Source organism: Juglans regia, chromosome 10 (assembly GCF_001411555.2).
Source record: "Juglans regia cultivar Chandler chromosome 10, Walnut 2.0, whole genome shotgun sequence".
NCBI classification, from domain to species: Eukaryota; Viridiplantae; Streptophyta; class Magnoliopsida; order Fagales; family Juglandaceae; genus Juglans; species Juglans regia.
Genome location: NC_049910.1, coordinates 37,508,926 through 37,532,409, shown reverse-complemented (window position 1 = coordinate 37,532,409; position 23,484 = coordinate 37,508,926). Strand labels below are relative to the sequence as shown.

Sequence of the window (23,484 nt, the reverse complement as noted above, 5' to 3'; positions counted from 1 at the left end):
CATGAGTCATGCATTGTTCAAGCCAATTGGGTTATTCACTCTAAGCACTTTAGGCACCATTGCACATGCATACATTGGGTCATTCATTTCGCGTTGGGAAGTGGATTGACCATTATGTTTTGGTCATCAGGTGTTCATCACTGATTTCTAAGTATACCTGTTTGGGAGGTGTTGTGGGTCAATCACTATTGAGTGTTGTGTTGTACTTAGAAGAGTGATGGAACACCCATGGAATTTTACACCCATGCTTGGCATAGCATGCACACCAAGTATTCGATGAAATGCCCAAATGGTCATATTATCGTATTTACATTGTTTTTCATCATGCATTAGCTTTGCATTGATCATACACTATTTTGGGTCACTATTGTGTGGTGTGAGTACTTAGGAGAGTCATAGCACATACATGGAGTCTTAAAACTCACATTGACATAGACAACACATGCATTGGGCATGTTTGTTATCTCTCCATGTTTGTTATTTCAACATCATGCATTGGGCATGCATTGTCTACACATTAGACACTTTGTCAACACATTATGCATACATATATTGGATCATTTATGTCGTTTAGCATATTGTCTCAATGTTAGTATTTGAGCTGTCTATAGAGTGCTACCATGTCTCGATGTGTGCAATCCCGGCAAAATCCTCATGTTCTCGCCCAAGCACACTTTCATAATGCTCAGGCACGAGAACTCTATGCTCAAAACTTCTCTCATCATACTCCCATTGTTGAGAGTGAGATTTCCCTTAGTGAACTTCACGAGACCATCGTGCCTCACATTTTTTAGTCTCGTGAGTGGGTATTATTAATCACTGGTCATCCCTACCCTTCAATCGAGTTGGCTCTGGAGTTTTACTCCAACATTCATGCCATTTCAGATGACGGCTCTTTTGAAGTTAGTCTCCAGAACATCCAATTTCGAGTGACTCCAAGCATGTTAGCTGAATTCCTTAATGCCCCTCATATGACCAACATGCCATATCCATATACAAGAGCTTTCGCTCCCAGCAAGCCAACCATCGACGCGTACTTGTGTGGATACAAGATTAAGTGGGATGGTAGGACACCACTGCATACCATTGAGTTCCCACCTGAATACTTCCTTTTCAGTCAAATGGTACTCCCCAATCTTTATCCTATTGGGCATCAAAGTGATATTGGCCTCGACAAAGCTAGTATGCTCTATACTCTAATCAATGAAGTTCCCATTGATTTGGGATGCCACTTGTGTTGGGTCATCCTTGAGGCGTTTCAGTCCAACAATAAATGGACTGGATTAACTTTCACGTGTCTCATCACGTGCATTACCTTGTCTCAGCTTGTCATTATTCCCCCTCATGAGTTTAGAATCCCTCTTAAGGCTCATATTGGTTGTAAGACCATTCAACTGAGTCATGCACACATTCGCCCTCATCCTTTGGATGTTGAGCATCCTCCTGCACCCATTTCTAAGTCGTCCCATTCTAGGTCATCCAGCTCTTAGCCATCTAGCTCGGCACCATCCACTTCTGCACCATATTCTAATGAGCTAAACATCCAAATGGTACTTGATTAATTGAGCCACATCGATGCTCGTCTTGATCACATCGATACTCATATCGAAAGTCTGAATGCTTGTGTAGATAGCATCAAGGCTCGTCTGGATACACGTGTAGATAACATCGATGCTCATCTTGATCGCCTCGATACTCACATAGATAGCCTACAACAGCTGGTGACACATAAATTTGATGACTTGTGAGACATCCAACTTCTCACCACCGATGAGGATAATGAAAGTGGTGAGGATTGAGCACTTTGTCCTTTTGTAACAAAAATGGGAGAGTGATATGTATGTAGGGGGAGTATGGTATACATGTAGGGGGAGCATCATATGGAGTAGGATAAGATACAGCTAGGGGGAGTAGCGTGCAATCATAGTGGAATTTTTTTTTTTTTTTTGTGAAACACTATTTTTTATGCCGCTGTATTTATTTGTGAAACCCAATGTCTGATCTTTTAAATGATGATGTTTTTTATGAAAAATGTGCTTGCCACATGCTTGTTTGTCTATACTTGAATTCTTGCTTTTAAATTTGTTAGCAGACATTGATTACACATATGTGAATATTTCTTGCATTTCTATTTTGATATGTTTATCTATTTGTTAAGTGTTTGCAGGAATATTCCAGCTTGTTCAAGACTGAACCTATATATAGGAATCTTGTGTGGGGTGTGTTAGGATTACGTCCATGTATAGGTTGGATGTTTTGTCATAGAAATGCCAAAGGGGGAGATTGTTAATGTAAAAATGAGTGTGTTGATATATTCTTGTGAAAACTTTTGTAAAATTATTTTGTAACAAGTTTTGAAGTGGGTTAAAGTGAAAATGATCGAAGTGAGCTCAACATGACTCGAGCAAAACTCATACAGAGAGTTCGCTCAACAGGGAGCTCGAGTGGAACTCATACAGAAAGTTGGCTCGACAAGCGCTCAAGCGGAACTCATATAGAGAGTTCGCTCGAAAGGCTCTCGATGTAGCACTTGAGCGAAATGTAGACAAAGAGTTCACTCAACCCTCACTTAATATGGAGCTCGAGCGGCTTCTGAAGTATATCGTGCGCTCGACATACGCTCGACACATAGTTCGAGTGAATGTTCAGAATTGTCACTTAAACTATGGTTTGAGCGCCATATTCCTTGGTGGGTATAAAATGAAACTTATACTCTGTTCTACTGTGTGGAGAAACTGAGCTAAAACAAATCCTCTTCCAAGAGCACTTGAGAGAAACTCCATTCCACATTCAAAGTTAATTCTCTCTTGGAGAATACATCTCCATCATATCGCACTCAAGATTAAACACAATTGAGTCCATTGGTGTGGACGTGTTCATTGACCAAAAGGTTTCCGAGCTGCCGTTGATGCAGAGATCGAGAGGTTCTTGTGGAAAGCTATAGAAAGGTCAGAGTTTTGGCACTACCTGCATGTAAAGATCGAATGAGTCATTCATAGTGTTGCAAGCCAGGTTTAGCCATTACAAAGGTTTTATAAATATTTCTAAATTGGTTGTAACAAACTAAAGTTTCTATAGTGAATTTGAGGTGGTGACTTACACTCGAAATGGTTTTAGATTTTGAAGACTTTTTTTGAATGAGTTTTCACTTCGTGACCAAATTTCTATGTTGATTATTTGTGTGATTTATTTCATTGATTAATTGTATGTTTAATTATATTTTTGAATAGACCATCAAAATTGTAGTACACCTATTCACCCCCTTTAGGTGTTGTGTTGGGGGTAGAACCACAGCTTTTTCAAAGTTAAATCCATCTCAACTTAAAAAATTTAAACCCATCTCAATGAAATTTATAAAATATTACTATTCATAACTAAACTCAACTTATCTCAATATCCAAACATACTTATCTCTTTTGTTAAACACTTCTTTTTATTTTTCCACGTTTGTTGTATTTATAAAAAAAAAAGTAGTGGATGATGATTGTATTCACTGGTGAGTAGAGGTGGCAATATGTGACACGACCCGTTAACCCAATACGAACACGACACGATAAAAGCGGGTTAGGGTTGAGTGTTAACGGGTTCGGGTCAAAACGAGTTGACCCGTTAAGACACGATTACTTAACGGGTCACTAACGGGTCAACCCATTATGACCCGTTAAAAATTCTAAAATTACCCTTATACCCTTATAACCTAAAACTAAAAAAAGTAAAAAAAAAACCCTAACTCTAATCTAACCAGCCCCCCCTCTCCCGGGTTTTAAAATTCACTATGTTTCTTCTTCAAAAACTCCTCGCAAGTCGGGACCACGCCGCCCCCCCTCTAGGCTCGCCGCTCCACTCCTCTTCATGGTGACGCCTCGTCGCCTCCAGTTTTCTTCAGTCTTCACGCCTCACGGTGACACCGCCCTCCTCCAGTTTCACAGTGATGCCGAGTCGCCCACACAAACTTAAAGCCACGGATTCGCACTTGCGACCGCCAGCGCCACGCCGCCCACTCTAAGAAGATTTGATTTTCGTTGCTATATTTGTTATGTTGTACTTGGTGAGATTTTTTGAGATCTCCACAATCTCAATTTCTCAATGACTTTTCGATTTGGTTGTAATGAACCTACTGGGAATGTAGTGGTGATGACAGTGTAACTAAGGAATGGATGTAATAGCAAAAATGGTATGACAACAATGAAATAAAAGAAGGATACAAGCTGTTTATGAAAAGGCTTCAAAAAGCCATACGTTCATTGATAAGGGAATATTACTTGGAGGGATTCGAATTTCGGTATGTTATGCTTTTACTGTTTTTGAGACCCATGCTAAACGAAATTTACTTATGGCTAGCCTAAGACTTGTTGTTAATTTGTTTCTTAGTTTTTGGAATAGATTTGAGCCAAAGGATAAACTAAGCATTTCCAAAAGACAAACTAAGCATTTATTGCATTTACAATAAACAAAGTACTCCATTAAAAATTTAATGCATACACGCCTACAAAAACCTAAGCATTTCCTTGTGATATTATAATTTATGCACAAACAGGCAACTGTAAAGAAAAAAGATCTTACTACAATATTTTAGCCAAAGGATAAACTAGTAGTTTGATGGACCTATAATTTACAGATATATGTTTCTGGAGATCAACTAGTAGTTGTTCATTCCATCCTTTCCATGTATATTTCTCAGTCAACTAGCACCGCAGTTGTCCATAAGTCTTTGTAAATCTTATATATTAATATAATATCCTACTCTTACATTTGTTCTTGTTGTTTGTTGTCAGATAAGTTCAGCAGCAAGTGAATGACGATTTGATTGATTTGGACTCATTTGACTCAGAAAGTTTTCAAAATTAGGAAGTTAAAGCAAAAAGGAAGGAAACAGTCAAACGTGTGGGCTTTTTTTGAAATGGTTTTTGATTCTGAGATCAATGATGACAAACCACGAGCCAAGTGCAAGATGTGTGAAGTTACTTACATGACAGCAAGCAAATATGGAACCGGCAATATGAAACGTCACATTGACACATGCCCTAGGAGAAGTTCACGAGATATTGGTCAAATGATGTTATCACAAAATAGTGAAAATATTTCGGTAAGCACTCATAAATTTGACACTGAACAATATAGAGAAATTTTGGTAGCTGTCATTGTGAAGCATGAATTGCCTTTTCGGTTTGTTGAATAATCGGGGGTGAGATCTTTATTATAATATTTGCGTCCAGATGTTCTAATTATTTTTAGGAAGACTGCCAATGCTGATTTGGTTAATATGTATCATCGAGAAAAAAAAAAAGGATTAAATGCATGTTAAATGATTCTCCTGGTAGAATTAGTCTAACATCTGACTTGTGGACTTCTATAACCACTTATGGTTATATGTGCATTACAGTACATTTTCTGGATAAGAATTGAGTTCTGCAGAAAAGGGTTTTAAACTTTTCTTTTATGCCACCACCACATAATGACATATATTTGTCTGAAAAAATTTATAATTTGCTGTGTGAGTGGGGAATTCAACACAAGATTTTTGCATTGACTTTAGACAATGCTTCTTCTAATGATGTTTTAGTAGAGTTGTTAAAAACTCAATTGAATATTAAGAAAGTTCTTCTTTGTGATGATGAGTTCTTTCATATTTATTATTGTGCTCATTTTCTGAATTTGGTAGTACAAGATGAGTTGAAAGAGATTGATGTTGCTATCCAAAAAGTTCATGAAAGTATCAAGTATGTCAAATGATCACAAACAAGGAAAATAAAATTTATAGATTCAACAAATCAAATATCTTTAGATAGCAAGAAAGGGTTGAGACGGGATGTCCCCACTAGATGGAATTTTACTTATCTTATGCTTGAGAATGCTATTTTCTATCGTCGTGCCTTTTCTTATTTGGAGTTGACTGATTCCATTTTTAAGCATTGTCCATTAATATTTGAGTGGAAAAGAGTACAGAAGATTAACGATTATTGAGAGTTTTTTATAGAGCCACTTGTAATTTTTCTGTGATGAAATACCCTACAGCCAATCTCTACTTTCCATCAGTGTTTTCAATTTATTTTACATTAAAGAGACACTCTAAGGGTGAAGATGACTACATGAAGAGAATGTGTTGTAAAATGCTTGCTAAGTTTAAGAAATATTGGTCCGAGTTCAATGTGTTGTTGGCTATAACAGTTATATTGGATCATCGATACAAACTTCATTTTGTTGATTTTTCTTATACAAAACTTTATGAAGAATGTTCCATAGAGTATATGAATGTTCGGAGCAAAATGTCATCTCTTTTCATGAAATATGGTTCTTCTAGTGCTCCCACAATGACATGTTCTATCACGACTTCTGATAGCACTGTTAGTAGAGAGGAAAGTCAGTCTTCATATAATAATTTTTTATTGGAGGTAATATCAAATAATATTTTTTGTTTAATGATTTATATTATATTGTTGTTTCATATCACATATTGGCTTGAAAATATTTTTATTTATTTTTTGTGTACAAGAATTTGATAGATTTAGACCTGATGAACTTTCTGGCTATATGAAAAAAAGTCAATTGGATCTTTACTTGGATGAACCTAGGGTAGGAAAAAATGCAAAGATTGAGATTCTTTCCTTTTGGAAAGGAAATGAATTTCGTTATCCTGATCTTGCTCGTATGGCTTGTGACATTTTGAGTGTTACAGTTTCTACAGTTGCATCTGAATCTACTTTTAGTGTTGGTGGGCGTATCATTGATCACCTTAGGAGTGCACTAAAAGCAGATATTGTTGAAGGATTAGTTTGCACTAGAGATTAGTTATATGGCGAGGAACAAGGTAATATTATTTTTATTTTATTGAATAAATGACTGTAATTTTTCAATGATATAAAACTTTACTGATATCTTTTTTTTAATGGAAACACAAGAAGAAGTTAAATTAGACGAGTTAACTGAAGAAGTAATGGAGTTGGAGAACAATAAGGGCAAGGACTTGGAGGATGCTCAACCTCATTCTTCAAGTTCTAAATTTGTTTAGATTTGTGTTTTTAATTTTTATTATATTTGAGATTGTAATATTAATATATTTAATATGTGTGTTTTGTTTATTATATTTGAGATGTAATTTTAATATATTGTTACAATGTGTGTGGATATTTGTTTGGATTGTAATTTTAGACTTGTAGTTAAATTTTTTTTATAGATATTATTTATATTTATAATTTATAATCAGGTCAAACGGGTCGGGTCGTGTCAGGTCGTATCGTGTTTGTTCAACCCGTTAACGTAAACGGGTAGGAACGGGTCGAGTCGTGTCAATTTATTTTTAATGTGTCATGACTCATAACAGGTCGTGTCGTGTCAACCCGTTATCAAATCGTATCGTATTCGTATTTGAAATTTTGACACAAAACCCTTAATGGGTCGTGTTCGTGTTGACCCATTAACTGTAATGTACATATTCTGGCACGACACGAACACGATCTGTTAACACGATTTGATACCCTTACTAGTGAGTGACTTGAGATTGATATTGAGAGAGAGTTCATGAGTTGAAAATGATTTATAGAATCTTGAGTTGAATGATATTTAATGATTTATGAGTTGTGTGTGTTTGGATATTGGGTTAGGTTTAAATTTGAACTCAACTCAGATGAGTTGAGATGAGTCTATATTCCGAACGAGGTCTAATAATAATTTTTTAGAACATTTTTAGAAATAGTAATGTTAGATATACTCATGAATTATGAAAATTTCGTACATTTTTTTTTAAAAAGAATGAGATTTATTATTAAAAAATTAATTTTTTTATATGAGTCTTATATTTATTTATTTTTAAAACGAATCACGGGATTTAGAATTTATGACTATAAATATTATTATTTTTTTAAATCGCCCGACAACTTCGGGCATTAATCATAAATGCTAAATCCATCGAAAGTTGAGTCCTGAAACTTTTTTTTTTACTTAGTGATTAATAAAGTATTTTTTAATGATGTTGTGAATTTTTTATTTTTTTTTTAAAAATATTTATGATAATTAAAAAAATACATAAAACAAAAAAACAAAAAGAAAAGAAAAAAAAAATGCACTGTTCGGGACACCGGAGATTTCTTCGGTGACCGTAGAAGGACTCAATTTTCCTTCTTTGTATGCATTTTTTTATTCTTATTTCGCGGTGATGTCACATTTCCCGCACATACATGCACTCATGCTACCGCCCGTACTTGCTCTCACACCCACTCCATTCCTATCTTCCTATCCTCGGCAAATTGCAAACACGGACGGAGACACGGGAGATGCTGGAAAGGTCTTGTTCGTTGGATTTCTTTTATTGACTGTATTTTTTCTATAATTAATTAGAAACTCAGCTCTTTTTCGATATTGTCCACCTCTTTTCCGAACGGTAAATTTTTCCTTCTTTCTGATTCTTTTTTTTTTTCCTTTTCCATTTGTGCTCTCTGGTTCTCTGTTTTGTTATTATTTTTTTTTTTCGCTTTTTTGCATGATTACTTAATATTCTTTCTTTTATGTAAATCTCCTTGTGAGCGGTCTCAATAAAATTTTAAGAATAAAAGCTCCAAATTTTAACCTAGCTAGATTTGTTATGTATGTTGAACGCACTGAAAAACTATCACTTGGGTACCCTTTATTTTTTCAAAACTTTGGAGTTGATTTTGTCGTGTGAATCTCTTATTCTGAATTTTGGAGTTAATTATTTTTATTTAATTTGCTTTAAGGAGGAAGCTTTCGTTTGATTCTATATTTTTTTTCTCTATATTTTCTTTAATTTGTTTTCAAAGCACATGGCAGGTTTGATTCTCTCTCCTTTTTTGCATATTTAATTTGGATTGGTATCATCATTTTCTTGTGGATTGATCATAGAGTTAATATCTTATTTTGATTATTGGCGATTATGAATAAGAAAGATAAACATCCTGTTTATAAACTTAGTATTTTTTCCTGGACCCTTCTAAACATTTCAACTTTTGAATTCATTCTCCTGTAAAGAAAGATGTGATTTTATTTCGTTTATACGATTTATTGTTCATGGATCACCTTTTGTAGCTGACAAAAGCATATACTTTTAATTGTAACACGTGCTTCAAAGATCTCTCTCTCTAGTTTGTGCGACCTCAACAGTAACTGGATTTGCCTCCTTGCATTTCTTTCTTTGGAACTTCAAGATGAGAGTAAGGCCTCGTTTGGTTACTCAGTTCAGATGAGATGAGATATTTTATTGAAAGTTGAATAAAATATTGTTATAATATTATTTTTTAATATTATTTTTATTTTAGGATTTGAAGAAATTGAATTGTTTATTATATATTGTGTGGAAATTTGAAAAAGTTGTAATGTTACATGAGATGAGATGAGATAGTTTGATTTTGTGTAACCAAATCAGACCTAAATTTCTTCTGAAATTGACCTTTTCCTTTTATCTGAGGTGTAATCCCAATTTCTTACCAATGAAAATGCATTTTTATTTAATATGACCTGACCTATTGCCTTTGTTTCTATATGCATTATTTGAACGTTATAAGGGAGGGCACTAGGAAGAATTGTGGTTTGTGTAAGTAGCTGCTTTTGGCAAGCTAATATATAATTTGGCTAGGGGTTTGGTAACAGGACAAGTATAAATTGAAGGATGGGTTATTTATGTGATTTTTGTGGGGATCAAAATTCCATGGTATATTGCCGGTCAGATGCTGCATGCTTATGCCTGTCATGTGACCGAAGTGTTCACTCTGCTAATGCCTTATCCAAACGTCACTCGAGAACATTATTATGTGAAAGATGCAATTCACAACCTGCATTAGTAAGATGTGCCCAAGAAAGGGTCTCTCTTTGTCAGAATTGTGATTGGATAGGTCATGGCACTTCTACCTCAACTTCAACAAATAAGAGACAAACAATCAACTGTTATTCTGGGTGCCCTTCAGCTGCAGAACTTTCTTCAATCTGGTCATTCGTATTAGATTCCCCTTCTGTGGGTGAATCTACTTGTGAACAGGAACTAGGATTGATGAGCATAATGGAGAATAATGCAAAAACTGCTTTGGGCCATTCAGAAAACAACACGAGTCAAAATATATCTAGTTCAGTTGAATTGAATACTGTGCACAGCTTGAAGAAGTGCAATGTTTGGGTTGGATCCTCTCGGCCTCACATTCTGGACCAACCGGCTGGTTCTTCAAATGCATTCTTGCCCAAGGTTAATTTCAATTGTCTCATTTACTCTTCAGCAGAGAAAATTTACAGTTTATGGGATAAACTGCAATAAAATCACTGCAGTCTTGCTGGGTACTGGGATTTTTCTCTTTCAAATTTTGTTCTCTGTTTATTAAATCTTCTTAGCTTGCTGATTATCAAGTCATATAAGGTAGATGCCAATTATTAACTGGAGTTACTATATGCTGCGAAGCCCTAAAAGATTTTATATGCTTTTGTGGTTCCACCAGTTATGATTTTTGTACCATCCATTCAAATTTCCAATGCTGCACTAGCTAGATTGACGATGATACTCCAAACATTGTAGACTTGGCAAAAGCTCGATTGATATTGGTACTCCAAACACTCTAAACTTGTTAAAACCTGACCACTGAAGCTAAAGTAGTTTGGGAATGGAGTAGACGTGTAATCTTGTGGTTCCACCAGTAATTTTCCTGCTAGGATTAAAGGTTCCAATTCTCCTTCGTGTTTCATATAATTGTCTTTTCTAGCCGCTTTCTTAGTGCAAGATCAGTTTTATGGTGTCCATACCTTCCCATTTTTCATGCTTATGATGACTTGGGAGTCTACTTTGAGCTTTACATCTTCCTGTAATCTTGTGGTCCCACCAGTAGTCTTCCTGCTGGAATTAAAGGTTCCAATTCTCCTTTTTGTTTCTTAAAATTGTCTTTTCTAGTCGCTTTTTTATTACAAGATCAGTTGTATGGTGCCCATACCTTCCCATTTTTCATGGTTGTGATGACTCCGGACTCTATTTTGGGCTTTACATCTTGAAGATGTTGAACGAAACAATTGGTATATATGTCTTGCGTTTTTTTTTAAGTTTTTGTAGCATTCAAAATTAAGCTAAGTTGCATGGTTTATTGGAGCTTGTTTAACAATTATATCTGGTTTCTTCATCAAAGACATCCAAATTTCACCTTATTAACATGCAGTTATGCTGTCCTGGTATAAAAGATCCTGGACTCTGTCAAGAAGATGATCTGTATGAAGATTTCAAAATGGATGAAGTGGATTTGAATATTGAAAACTATGAAGAACTCTTTGGTGTAGCTCTCAGTCATTCTGAAGAGCTTCTTGAAAATGGTGGTATTGGTAGCTTGTTTGGGACAAAGGACATGTCTGCTACTGATTCCAGTTGTAAGGGTGCAGTTGCTGCTGAGGTACTCATCTCATATCCTCTTTGAAATGTAGGCTTCCTGCGTAATACTTATTGGTGCTTTGCCTGTTGTGTCTCAAAGTCTGTCCATGCCTGGTTCTGAAGTTGGTATCTCTCAGGCCTGCTTTGGATAGAGCGATGCTTCCATTTCATCCCATCTCATCTCATCTCATCTCAATATCCAAATACCACAAACACTTTCAATTTCAAATCTTCAACTTTTTTATCTAATCATTATCTAATTATTACAATTTTCCCAAACTTCCAAACAAAACACAAAAAACAATTAAACTTTTTCAAATCTCAAAACAAAAATAATATTCTAATAATATTTTAACTTTATAATATTTTTATTCAACTTTTTCTCTCTCCTTTCCCAAAACCCCATAAAATATTTTAACTCAAACCATTTCTAATTTATTTTATCTCAACTCAAATATCTCACTACTATTCATAAACCATCTCAATTCATTTCATCTCAACTTATTGTCCAAACTAGGCCTTAGTGTGTTGAGGATACTAAAATATGCCATCTTTCTTTCTTTTTTTTTTTTTCTTTTTTTTTTTTTTTTTTTTTACCAGCAAGTATTGCTTGTTTATGCCAAGAAAGAAGTATTGCTTGTTGATTAAACTTTTATTTGATGAATGCAGTTTCAGTTTTTAACTTGACAAGGTGATTTTTATTGCCAATGTTTTTTCCTTCAAGAAGGGATTCTTTATTGTATTTGCTTGAAGGCATGATTTTTGGATCTTTTACTGTAAGGTGCATGAATTTTATATGATGGGCATGACTATTTGACTTGATATACACTTATGTAATCATGACCTGGGGGTGGACCCAACAGTAATGCTTAAGCACTTTTTTTGTCAAAAAATTCTAATGTTGATTACTGTTCACAAGCTTATTGGACTAGCATGCTTAGAACAATTGGATGCGCATGGTGTCCTTAAAAGAGTGCTCCATCTCACATGTAGTCATAGTAGATGGGATTTTATATTTTCCCCTCCATTTTTAACCTTTTCCTAATATAATTCTTTGAAAATGTACTCATGTTCAAATCTCGATGTTCTTCTCCAGGGTTTCTCAGTTGGACTAGCTAATGCAATGCAACCAACATGCAGCACTGCAGCGTCTGCTGATTCTATGATAAGTTCTAAAACTGAACCAATACTTTGTTTAACAACAATGCAAGCGCATTCAAGCCTTGTGTTTTCTTGTCTTACTGGAGAGAGTAGTGCTAGAGATTATCAAGATTGTGGGGCTTCTTCAATACTTCTCATGGGGGAGCCTCCCTGGTGTTCTCCTTGCCCTGAGAGTTCCGTCCAATCTACTAATCGTGGGAATGCCATTTTGCGTTACAAGGAAAAGAAGAAAGCACGCAAGTAATCACGAAATTGAAAACTGTCTTCTGCTTCCTTTACCAACTCTTTGTACTATAGCTTCCAGGGGATAAAGTTTTCTAGTTTGGTTTTCTTGATTTCTTCCCTGCATTACTAGTTCTTTGGATATGGTATGTATTTTTTAACAATTTCATGGTTCCATTTCTTTTTCTTCTACTAGAGCATGTGGTTATGAAGTTTTCCGAGTCCTTGAATGTCTACCTAGCTGTCTGGATTGGGTTACATGCTATAACAATTAAATACATACATGTATGTGTACATGTCTTTATATGTACCAATATATAACATGCATGCCATAACAATAAAATGCATACATGTTCATGTACATGTCTTTATATGTACCAGTGTATAATATGCCATTCAATCATAATGCTACACATGCTCACAAATATGTAATACCCTAGCTGATGCTACAGATATAGATTTTAATGGAGTTAGTTCTCATGAGTTCCTTGTATCCATCACTTCTCCTAATTAGGCATCTTGTCTTGCATACATCTTGTGTACTAGGACTATGCCTCTTTCTATGATTCAATAAAATTTGATCCTAATGAAAAAAAAAAATGATGGCATTTTCATTGAACTCTTATCGAATTTTTTAGCATTTTGGCATGGCGATCTCCTAGTCAGTGTTTTATGTTCTTAACTTTATAATTGTTTTCTAGGTTCGAGAAAAGAGTGAGGTATGCCTCTCGCAAAGCCAGGGCCGACGTAAGAAGACGTGTTAAGGGGCGCTTTGTCAAAGTTGGTGATGCTTATGATTGTGATCCATTGACACAAACCAGAAGCTATTGAGAGTACAGTTTTAACCATGCTTATAAAAGAATCTCTTGATGATCTGTTGGAGGAATCAGTTATTGTTACCAAAAGAATGGATGACAGCAATGCATATTTCCCTGTGCAATGACATACTGTATTATTATATCTGAGTGGCCTCACTTAGCGGGCAAGAAGAAAGGTTATATCTGTGGGGCCTTGGTTTTCTTCAGGAGAAAACGGTCGATATAAAATGCTGGTTTCCAATGCTTTACCAATTAGTTGAGGAGAGCAGAATTTTGATCATCATCACCACGAAGGATTGATGGCTTTTGACACATCCAACAGAAGACCACATAGCCCCCTTGAATCCAAGTTATGGGCTTTTATGTCCATCTCTGCGCATTTATCTTGGGAAAGGAGAAACCTACCGTTTCTCTCCAGCCTAATTAACGATCGTTGTAATCCATGCTCTTGGTCACTTCTATAAATGCAGTAGCCATGTCATGGTGGGTGGCTGTACTCACAGAAGCAATGCAATGGATGAAGATGTTAGCGCTTCTAATGTTCTCGTTTCTTTTTAATTGATAGCGTGGGATTCATATTCACCAAAGAGTATGATGTCTGGTGAAATGCAATTCTGTACTCAGGAAAAAAGAAAAAGAAAGAAAAACTTATTCTACATTTCTCTTCATTCTATGACATGTATTATTGTATAGCACGGGATTATATATATATATATATATATTACTATTATATGAGTGGCTATCAAACGGCCATTAAATGGAAATTTTTGTTTTTCGTTAACTTTCTATCAAATCAACGTTAAATCACTACCACAGCTTTGGGAACAGTGATTTTTTTGTCTTTCAGTTAGTTTTTACTTTTTCACATCTTTATCCGTTAAGTGTTAGGATGTTTTGGATTTATTATTTTTGTCATTTATGTTTTGCGGGTTGTGTTAGCCGAAAGAGGAAGCTTTTAATTTCAGCTGTGACCCTCTCGAAGCTTCTCCCCTTCCCACTCTCTCGCTCTCTCTCAATCCTTTGTATATTCTTCCCCTTCAGACCTACTCTCTCTCAGCTCTCTCTGTTTTACGCCGATTCTTTCTAACCCTCAACCTCCATCTGTTTCTCTAACCTTTACACAGTCAGACCTACTCTCTCTCTCGCTCTCGGTAGCCGCTAGCGACGTCGTGCGTTTCCTCTAGCTACCAACGTGGCCACTCACAGTAGCAGCATTGTCAAACGCAACCTCCCAAACCATCGAAGCCGTGAGACCCAACCACAACGCCTTTCTCTCGCTCTCTCTCTCTTGAATTCTTAGAAACTCCCACTCTCTCTCTCTCTCTCTCTCTCTCCCCTCCTCAAACTCACTCTCTCACACCTCTGTCTTTTGTAATCTATTTTTTGTCGGAAACCAAAGGTCTCTCTCTCTGTCCTCACGATTCTTCAACTGTGTCTCTCTCTCTCTCTCTCTCTCTCAAATCTCCTCTCTACAGACGTTTCTCATGTTTGGTCCCAAAGAAAATGAAGAAAATTGCAGCCTAGGTCAGCCAATGAAGAAAATAGTTGTTCTTCATGGGAAAGGTGGAGTTTTTTTTTTTTCTTCAAATCTGAATGTAAGATTCTTTGAGATCTGAAGTTTTTTTTTTTAATTTTTTTGTTCAGATCATGTATATGTTAACAGTCTACACCTTGTGATGTAATCTGGGCTAAGGGAAATACAAATGAACGATGGAAGAAGCAGTAACAACAGTGCACAGAGGGTGTTTTTGTTTCTGGCTTTGTTCTTATTTGGCTTTCGTGTATATGGATATAGTGTTTTAGTGATTTTGTATAAATTTTGAAATCTTCCTACTCAAATCGGAGGGGTTGATTTTTTTCTTTTTTAAGTCTGGGTGTAATGTTCTCTAATGAAGAAGTTTTGTAATTGTTCTTGTTTCTATATTTACAGAAATTACATTTTTCTAATTTCCTTTGTTCTCGGGCATTTCTATTTGCTTCTTTGCAGCCAAACAGGGTCTTCAGACAGCTGTAGCTTGTTAATAACAGTTATTTTTTGGTTCTCAAGAATTAAATAAACCAAGGGTCGAGCTGATTAATAGAATTGAAACAAGTAACTTTAGTGGGAATAATGGTTGTTAATTTCTTCAATTTGGTTTCATACATTTTAGTTCTAACTGCAGACCGCTTTTTTTTTTTTTTTTTTGAGCTAATTAGGATTTGCAAAATTAGAGATCAAAGTTAAGACACTCAAGTTAAGGTCTATTCTGATGTAAGTGTTTGCTGGGTATCACAAGACGTGGTTGTATATTTATTTTGTTTTGTTTTCTATATGTGAAAATTCTATGCATGACTTTGGACGTATTTTTGTTTTTTGAATTTTTTATATATAGTCATTTGTGTTTGAATAAAGTATCTCATTTACATGGGTGTTTGTTCTGTTTTTTGAATTTTCAAGTGTTGGAATTGATATTTGGATCTTATGTTGGGTTTGCCCACACTTATGGTTGAGGATTGCCATTAGAAACATCATATGTTTGATAAAATGATAGTCTTTATGTAAATAAAACAAATAATTTGAGATTAGGTTGACAAGTATGCTTGTAAATAGATATATAAGGATATTAGCAGACAATGTATATCTAATGTGTTCCCTTTGGTGTTGTATTATGCTGAATTTTCTTCATCGATATCTAATTGAACATCTATTGGCATACCTGAACTCCCTGCATCAAATAGGATATATATAGGTTGGTGCTGTATTATGCTGGATTTTCTTCATCGATATCTATATTCAAGCCATCTAATTGGCATGGATTTAACTTTCTGTCACCTAGAAAGGGTTGAAATGCATACATGGATAATAATATATAAACTCTTTTTACTTGTGAATGGTTCATGCAGTATTTGATTTTTTTCTTTTCTCTTTTAAAGATATGCTTGACTATAATTGATTTATTAGGTTTGAAATAATGATAATACTCCAACACTCCCAAAGACTTGTGTTCTTGCATCCATTAGCAATCATTTCTAGATGTTTTATAGCTATAATTCATTAAGAAATCAAGAGAAAATAGTTGAAAATTCGAAGAATTTGAGAGAGAAAATAACTTGCTTTTGTTTGTTACAATTTTTGTTTCTGTCTGTTTCAATCTTTTATTCGCTGTTTTGATTTTCATGTTTACATGATCCTTCTCTTAGTATTGAGTTTAATTTTAATGTAGAGGTATGTTCTTCCTCCTTAATTACTGGAAAATGAGGAATTTGCGGGGGTCCTAACGAGGTTGAGGTTAGACTAGGAACATGAAGGAAGAAGGATGATGGAGAGCATTTGCTCCAAGAAGTCGTCATGGGAGGTGAGGTCGAAGTGGGAGTTTTGGACCTGGTTGTGAATCTCAGAGCTCTGCATCTATGACTATTGTTGTTGGTCATGATCAAATAGATATGTTTTGAATTATCAGTCTAAAATTAGTTGAAGAGGTACTGTATTGTTGAATCATAATGACCCTCCTGTCATAAGATGATCGTTTTAATTTAAAGTACATAAATTTTTATTGAACTTAAAGTGTTGGGGAGACTTTTTTTTTTTATAAGTGAGTGCTGGAGGGACTTTCTTCTCGGTTACTCTTGGAGATTAATTTTTCTTTTCTAAATGAAATTATGTATCACATGTAGAGAATTATTTACTATACAGTGAACACATAAGTATTTTGTAAAAAAACTATTTCACCCTACTAGGCATACGTGCCTTGCACGTACTCCTGACCTAGTGTGTGTGTGTATATATATATATATATGCTTTGGAGAGGGGAATCTTGTGGTTCTACATGAGTGTAAATATTTTGGGTTGCCGTGAGTGCGAAAGAATTTCATGTTAAAGGAACTGTGCGGATAGTTTGCTTGGCTTTGTTTTTCCTGTAGAAAAAGTTGTAATAGCACTGGATCTATAGTGTTGGCAGCCAGTTTATGGTATTGTCTATAATTGTTATACTTCGGTAGTATTATATATATGGCCTTCTTGTTTGCTACAAATAAGTTTTGTGTAAGATGGTTCGTAATTTTTATTCAGAAATGCTCCTTATTAAATATTCTCGGTTTGTCGCTGACCTCTACATAAAACTATTCAAAATATTTATGCGAACTGAAGACAATCTTCTGGAAGAAAATCACTCTGCATTTTGCACTTACACCTTCAATGGTCTTGAACCCACCAGCTGCCAACATCACCAATGGCGTGGATATATATGACTTCGCATTGTGATCCATGCCGTCAGATGTGAAAATGTACGGAACAACTCGAAAATTGCAGATGTGATACACGTGTGACATAATAATAATAATAATAATAATAATAATAAAGACAAATACTTTAAACATAGATAGAACTGATAAAAACAAATCATAAATTGACGTGATAGAGCTAACATATTATAAAATTAAATTTATTATAAAATAAATCTAACATATACATAAAATTACGTTAATTTATAAATTTATTTTTATAAAATTTCTATATAATTATATCATTCTTCAAATAATAATATTCTGGTTGGCAATTCCAGTGAACAAAGTTAATAGGTATTTTCGAAGTGCGAATAATAAATAACGTAGTTCATCAATAGATGTCATGTAATTATAAGTATAAATTTTTAAGTGACGGTTGCATCTATGACAGGACAAAGCAACACCACTTTGCCTGTATTCCAAAATCCAAAGGAAAATAATAAACACAGGTCACTTTTTACAATACCTTATATAACAATATTTTAAAAAAATAGATATTTTTATAAAATATCTTATAAAACTATTATTATTTTATAAAAATGTCCTTATTTTATAACATATATTATAAAATATGTTGAATGTATCATTAGTCAACATTTTTTTTTAATAAATTTGTGATTTTTTATTTAAAACTATTTGAAAAAAAAAACACTAAAAAATGCATTTTACATTTATGGTGGAAACCCTCGAGACCACCTCAGGTGGCCCTCGCAGTTCCCATAAATAATGAAGTTTACTTGGTAAAATAAAAAATAGTACAGTTAAATTTAACGAAACTTACAACAATCATGTCAATCAATCAATTGCACAGATAGCTTTATAACGTGTTATGAAAATTGAAAGAAAAAAAAGAAGCAATATGAAAACTAGTGCTTTATATATATATATATATATCATTCGTTCCATTTGTTGTTTGTCTAATGCCCTCAAGACTCCTTTTCACAGACAGAATCATAATTGTATAATTAGAAACTTGGATGTATGAATCAAGAGGCTGCGTAAAATTTCAATACATGGAACTAATTGGTATTACCAAATGCATGAATGCATTCATAGCATGGAGTGACTAGTGAATCACTGAAACGCAGATTATCACCTAAATGCTAGTAGAATTTAGGGTCATTAGGGACTCTCTTATATGGGATTTTTGGGTCATTAGGGGCTCTCTTATATGGGCTAGGTGTTTTCTTCTATATTTGGTTACTCATATTGATATATATATATATATATATATATATAATATTATTACTTATAAAAACAAAAAATAAAAAATTATCACCCAAATGCGGCTAACCTTTCACTCGCCCAAAAGAAATTTCGTAATGGAGTCACGAAAATTATGTAATCATATACTGCCTGAAGCCTTCATTTACGGTGAATGGATAACAAAAACAATCATACTGATATATAAACAACACATTACTTTTGACAAGAATATAAATAATATAATTCAAAGCATAAATAACTTCCTATGTGGTAAAAGAAACAAAATTTTGGTTTCCCTGAGCTGACAGAAAGTTTGCCTGACAAACAATCACGGTAATCTTAATTAAGTTCCAAAAATTAATAATCGTCAGAATTACCATGTTCTGACATGCTTCTGAAGTCATCTGCTACACTGGCTTCCTGCAGCATATTGCAAAAAAAATGTTACTTTCAAGAAATAAATTAGCATCTGCTTGGGAATATGCGTGTAAGAGCTAATAGAATCGCATTCAACAATATACTAATGAAAAACTCTTACAGGAAACTTATCCCAGTCCTTCAGCTTAGAATTAGTTAACATGTAATTATCACGCAACGGAGCCCAGGAAGGCCCTTCTTCATCCACCTGGCGAGTAGATGTACGACCCTGCATATCACAATACGACAAAAAATAAAAGGTCATCTAAATTTGTGAAAGCCTCGAGATATTAAGACCACCTAAATGCATGGCAGTTGTCACTCCTTGATTAACATGCATCAAATTGCATAAATTGATGTACAACTGTACAGTATGAAGTTGACTGTGAGTAAAACAGATGATAGAAAAGAGTGATTACATTTTTTTCATAGGTATAAAAAAGATACTAGATAAATGCCATTTGTACACACACTCCATAAGACGGTTTTAGTAATATCTTAGAATAAAAGATTCAGAAACGTATCCAGATCACCCCCACCGGGCCACCCCACCTCTTCTCCCTCCTGGAAAGTAGGTGTGTGGAACGGGTACGGGTACCCGGCCCCACCCCTACTGTGACGGTGGGCGGATTGTCCAACAGGGACTAAGCTCAGCCCCCCCGCCCATGCGGGTGTGGGTAGCAGGCCTACTGGCAAGAAAAAAAAAAAAAAAAAAAAAAGGCACAGCACAAAATAAAGTAAAAAGAAATCCGTAGATAAACTGGCCATCGAAAGGACAAAAAAATAAAAAATAAAAACCAAGAAATTCAAGAAGAGAAAAAGACTACCTTAGCAGGGGTATCGGCTGCTGGCTGTGAGGCTTTGCCCAACTCTGAGAAAAAGGTTTCTTTCCTCCGCTTCCTCAGTGCTGGCAATATTCAAAGATATTCACTTAGAATCACTTTAGGAAGCAACTATTAAGGAGAAACGTGGATCAAATCGATGATGACATGGTGAGGATTAAACATAGGTACACTGAATAAGCTGATATTTAATCTAGTCAAAATTGGCAGTAAGCAAAAGCAAATCATGGGTCCTGTGAGCAGTCTCACCCAAAAACAATGATTAAGAAAATTGTAAACTTCAAATTGTTGCCCAAAATTGTGGTGTTTATGAACAATGGTAATACTATTGTTGGTCAGGTATGAACCTGTACAATGAAGCTTCTTTCTTTTTGTAGATGAAAAATGCGTATGTAAGAGAAGACAATTAGATAAACATAAAATTTGAGCAGAATGCATAAAGACAAGAACGCTACTCCTGCCTTTTGTTACAAAACACATGGGGTTGCACTTTAGCATGGTTATGCCAGATAGGGAGTGGAAGAATATAGATATGAAGACTGGGTGGCAGCTTTCAACAACCACATATGAATCTTCCATAGTCTTGTAGATGTTTGGTCATGGAGCACACTTGGTCGCAATGATCAAAGCAGTAGCTTAGATGTTAAAATTAGATGTTTGTGGAGGGACACCAGAACTTGAAACGGTTTATGGAAGTTCTTGAATATGTTGATTGTAATGGGAAGTTTATGTCCACCCGTCATATTAGTAGTTCACACCAAGGCTTTTCTGAAACATTTTCTTTGATAAGTAAGAAAAATTATTGATCCTCATAATTAGGCATAGCCCAAGTACACAGATGGTATACGAGAGAGAAATATGTGATTCTGAAACTTAATCATACGAGACTCAGTAATACTTGACAAATTGCATTTACAAGGAAAGTAATCCCCAAATCTTTTTGGGAAGGTGAGCATCTTAGGCTATAACTGGAGAAAGATATTCACATCGATGTGGTGACGACAAACAACTGGGCTACGAGATATGGTTGATCAACGAATAAGTGGGTCTCAAATTGTAGATGCGCCATCCACAATTGTCAAAGGTGACAACTGTAGATGCGCCATCTATCAGCATACCTTTTGCATCCTTAGACCTCAAAGGATTCAGACCTTTCTGAGCATTTTGTGCTTTATTGACCTGCATAAATTACAAAAGACAGAAGTTCAGAACTGAACGTGATTGCAATAGAAACAATCCAACAAAATGAAATGAAAAATAATCAATATTTAAGTAAAGAAAAAAAAAGGACAGAATGGAAAAGCTTCATGAGAACTTACAGCATTAAACAACTTGACCACTGAAACTCCGGCAACACACACGGTAATGTGAACTTAGTTAGAATTATTGAGTATAAAAATCAATCTGATAAAACCATTGCTCTCATCACATGATCCTAAACAACAAAACGTAAAAACCGTACCTCCTTTTGTAGCAACGCCTACGAGGAACTTTGCATGCGAATCCAAATAATTATCAGGTTTAACATGCCCCTTTTCTCCCACCTATATTATATGGAAGGCGGAAGTCTGATGAGCAACCAATCGGATCAGGTGAGAGACGGATATCAATTAAATAGACACAAGCACACATAAACACATCTGTTCGACAGAATAATCGACTTTTTTAGATTGAATTACCAAGAGCTTTTCCTTCTTGGCATCACCCTTGATCTTCCTCTCAGCCTCCTCTTCCGCAAGCTTTTCTGCAATGAGCTTCTTGTGCGCCGACAGCACCGGACCCTACAAAGCAGAGCAATCTTCATAAAAATGCCAGTCTGGAAAAGAAACCAAACAGCTAGGCAGCTTACAAGTGAATCATCAGGCACACTCTTCTTGATAATACTCCTGAATGCAATCCTGAATGCTCTACAACCCTCCACAAACTTCGTAATTCCGGGAATAATTTCATCATTTTCTTCATCATCGGAAGCTCCATTATCCATAGCCACTTCTTCTAGCTCGGATGATTCGTCATCTCCAGTGACGGCCATAGAGTCGTTGTCATTATCCTCATCCGAATTATACTCTCGCGCTCGCTTGCGGAACAGTTTCTTCATTTTCCCGTCAATCTTCTTAACCTTGATGATGTTCGGACCAATGCCCTCTAACATTGGTTTCTTTGGGTTTTTCTTAGCCCTAGAGGCCTTCTTCTTCGTTAACCTCCTCTTCCTCGGAACCTTTGCAGGATCTGCCACGAGGGTTTCTTCAGCCATGCCCGACCTCGCCAACTTTGCAACCAGTCGAAGTCTAAATTTCTCAGAGCTAATCAAACAGCTAAACCAACGATTCCGCGTAAAAGAAAAATGGGGTCTTTTTTATAAGATGAGATTTCGATTTCAGGGCATAGGTAAAGGGAATCTAGGGTTAAGGTTTACTTGGAATAAGGAGTGTCGGAGATGTGCTGCTGCTTTCCTCCAGGCTCTGGTGGATACAAAAATATAACTAGGGTTTTACCAAAACCGCTGAGTTTTTAAAAAACAAGGGGTTTCGTTATAAATATATTTTATAAAAATTAAATAAATTTTAAAATAGGACGATGCTACATTTCTTACTGAGAGCTCCGCTGGAGCTATAACATATGTTTTTATGTGTTTTTTTAAGGTTATTTTTTATATAAATTTTTTTTAATATTTTTAAATATTTTTAAAAAATAAAATAAATTTAAAACATCATTAAAAACACTTACTTAATTAAAAAGTAAAAAAATAATCATTAAAAAATACTTTCTTAATCACGAAATAAAATAAAAAATATTTTTTTATTTTTTTATGATTTTTTATTTTTTAAAAAATACTTTCTAAATCAATATTTTTATGATTTTTTATTTTACTTCATTATTAAAAAAATATTTTTTAATAATGTTGTGAACTTTTTTTTATTTTTTAAAAATATTTAAAATTATTAAAAAAATTTATATAAAAAATAACTTTAAAAAAAACACATAAAAACATATGCTAGAGCTTTAGCGGGAGCTCTAACATTATTCTTTAAAATATTACATCAAATCATAAATTTATACTAAATTAAAATATATTTTTTTAATTATTAAAAATGTTCTATAATTTCGTGTTACTCACATATTACGTCAAATAATTAAATTTATGTTTATAAATATTTATAATTACGTGACATATTATATTATTATGATAAGACGAAAACACAACCTTTAT

The 23,484-nt window shown here is 34.8% G+C and overlaps 2 protein-coding genes across 6 annotated transcripts; one reads left to right on the top strand and one right to left on the bottom strand.

Annotated features, from left to right (window-relative positions):
- Positions 1-8,143: 8,143 nt before the first annotated feature.
- Positions 8,144-14,237, top strand: LOC109000741 (zinc finger protein CONSTANS-LIKE 9-like). 5 transcript variants are annotated; one of them, XR_004802552.1, is made up of 5 exons: positions 8,144-8,281; positions 9,601-10,186; positions 11,139-11,366; positions 12,441-12,873; positions 13,429-13,537. XR_004802552.1 is itself a non-coding variant. In XM_018977721.2 (5 exons), exons 2-5 carry the CDS (start codon positions 9,620-9,622, stop codon positions 13,556-13,558), a joined length of 1,230 nt encoding a protein of 409 aa, XP_018833266.1. In that variant the 5' UTR covers positions 8,144-8,281; positions 9,601-9,619; the 3' UTR covers positions 13,559-14,237. The 5 variants fall into 5 exon arrangements, 3 of the variants coding, with proteins under 3 accessions (XP_018833266.1, XP_018833265.1, XP_018833263.1); XM_018977721.2 differs by having other exon boundaries at positions 12,441-12,745; positions 13,429-14,237; XM_018977720.2 differs by having other exon boundaries at positions 8,144-8,377; positions 12,441-12,745; positions 13,429-14,237.
- Positions 14,238-19,145: 4,908 nt separating this feature from the next.
- On the bottom strand, positions 19,146-22,776 carry LOC109000740 (RRP15-like protein). The gene is made up of 8 exons (XM_018977715.2): positions 22,123-22,776; positions 21,953-22,054; positions 21,736-21,817; positions 21,593-21,612; positions 21,392-21,452; positions 20,259-20,338; positions 19,553-19,660; positions 19,146-19,434 (listed from the first exon to the last, which is right to left on the bottom strand). Exons 1-8 carry the CDS (start codon positions 22,525-22,527, stop codon positions 19,372-19,374), a joined length of 921 nt encoding a protein of 306 aa, XP_018833260.1. The 5' UTR covers positions 22,528-22,776; the 3' UTR covers positions 19,146-19,371.
- Positions 22,777-23,484: the final 708 nt, after the last annotated feature.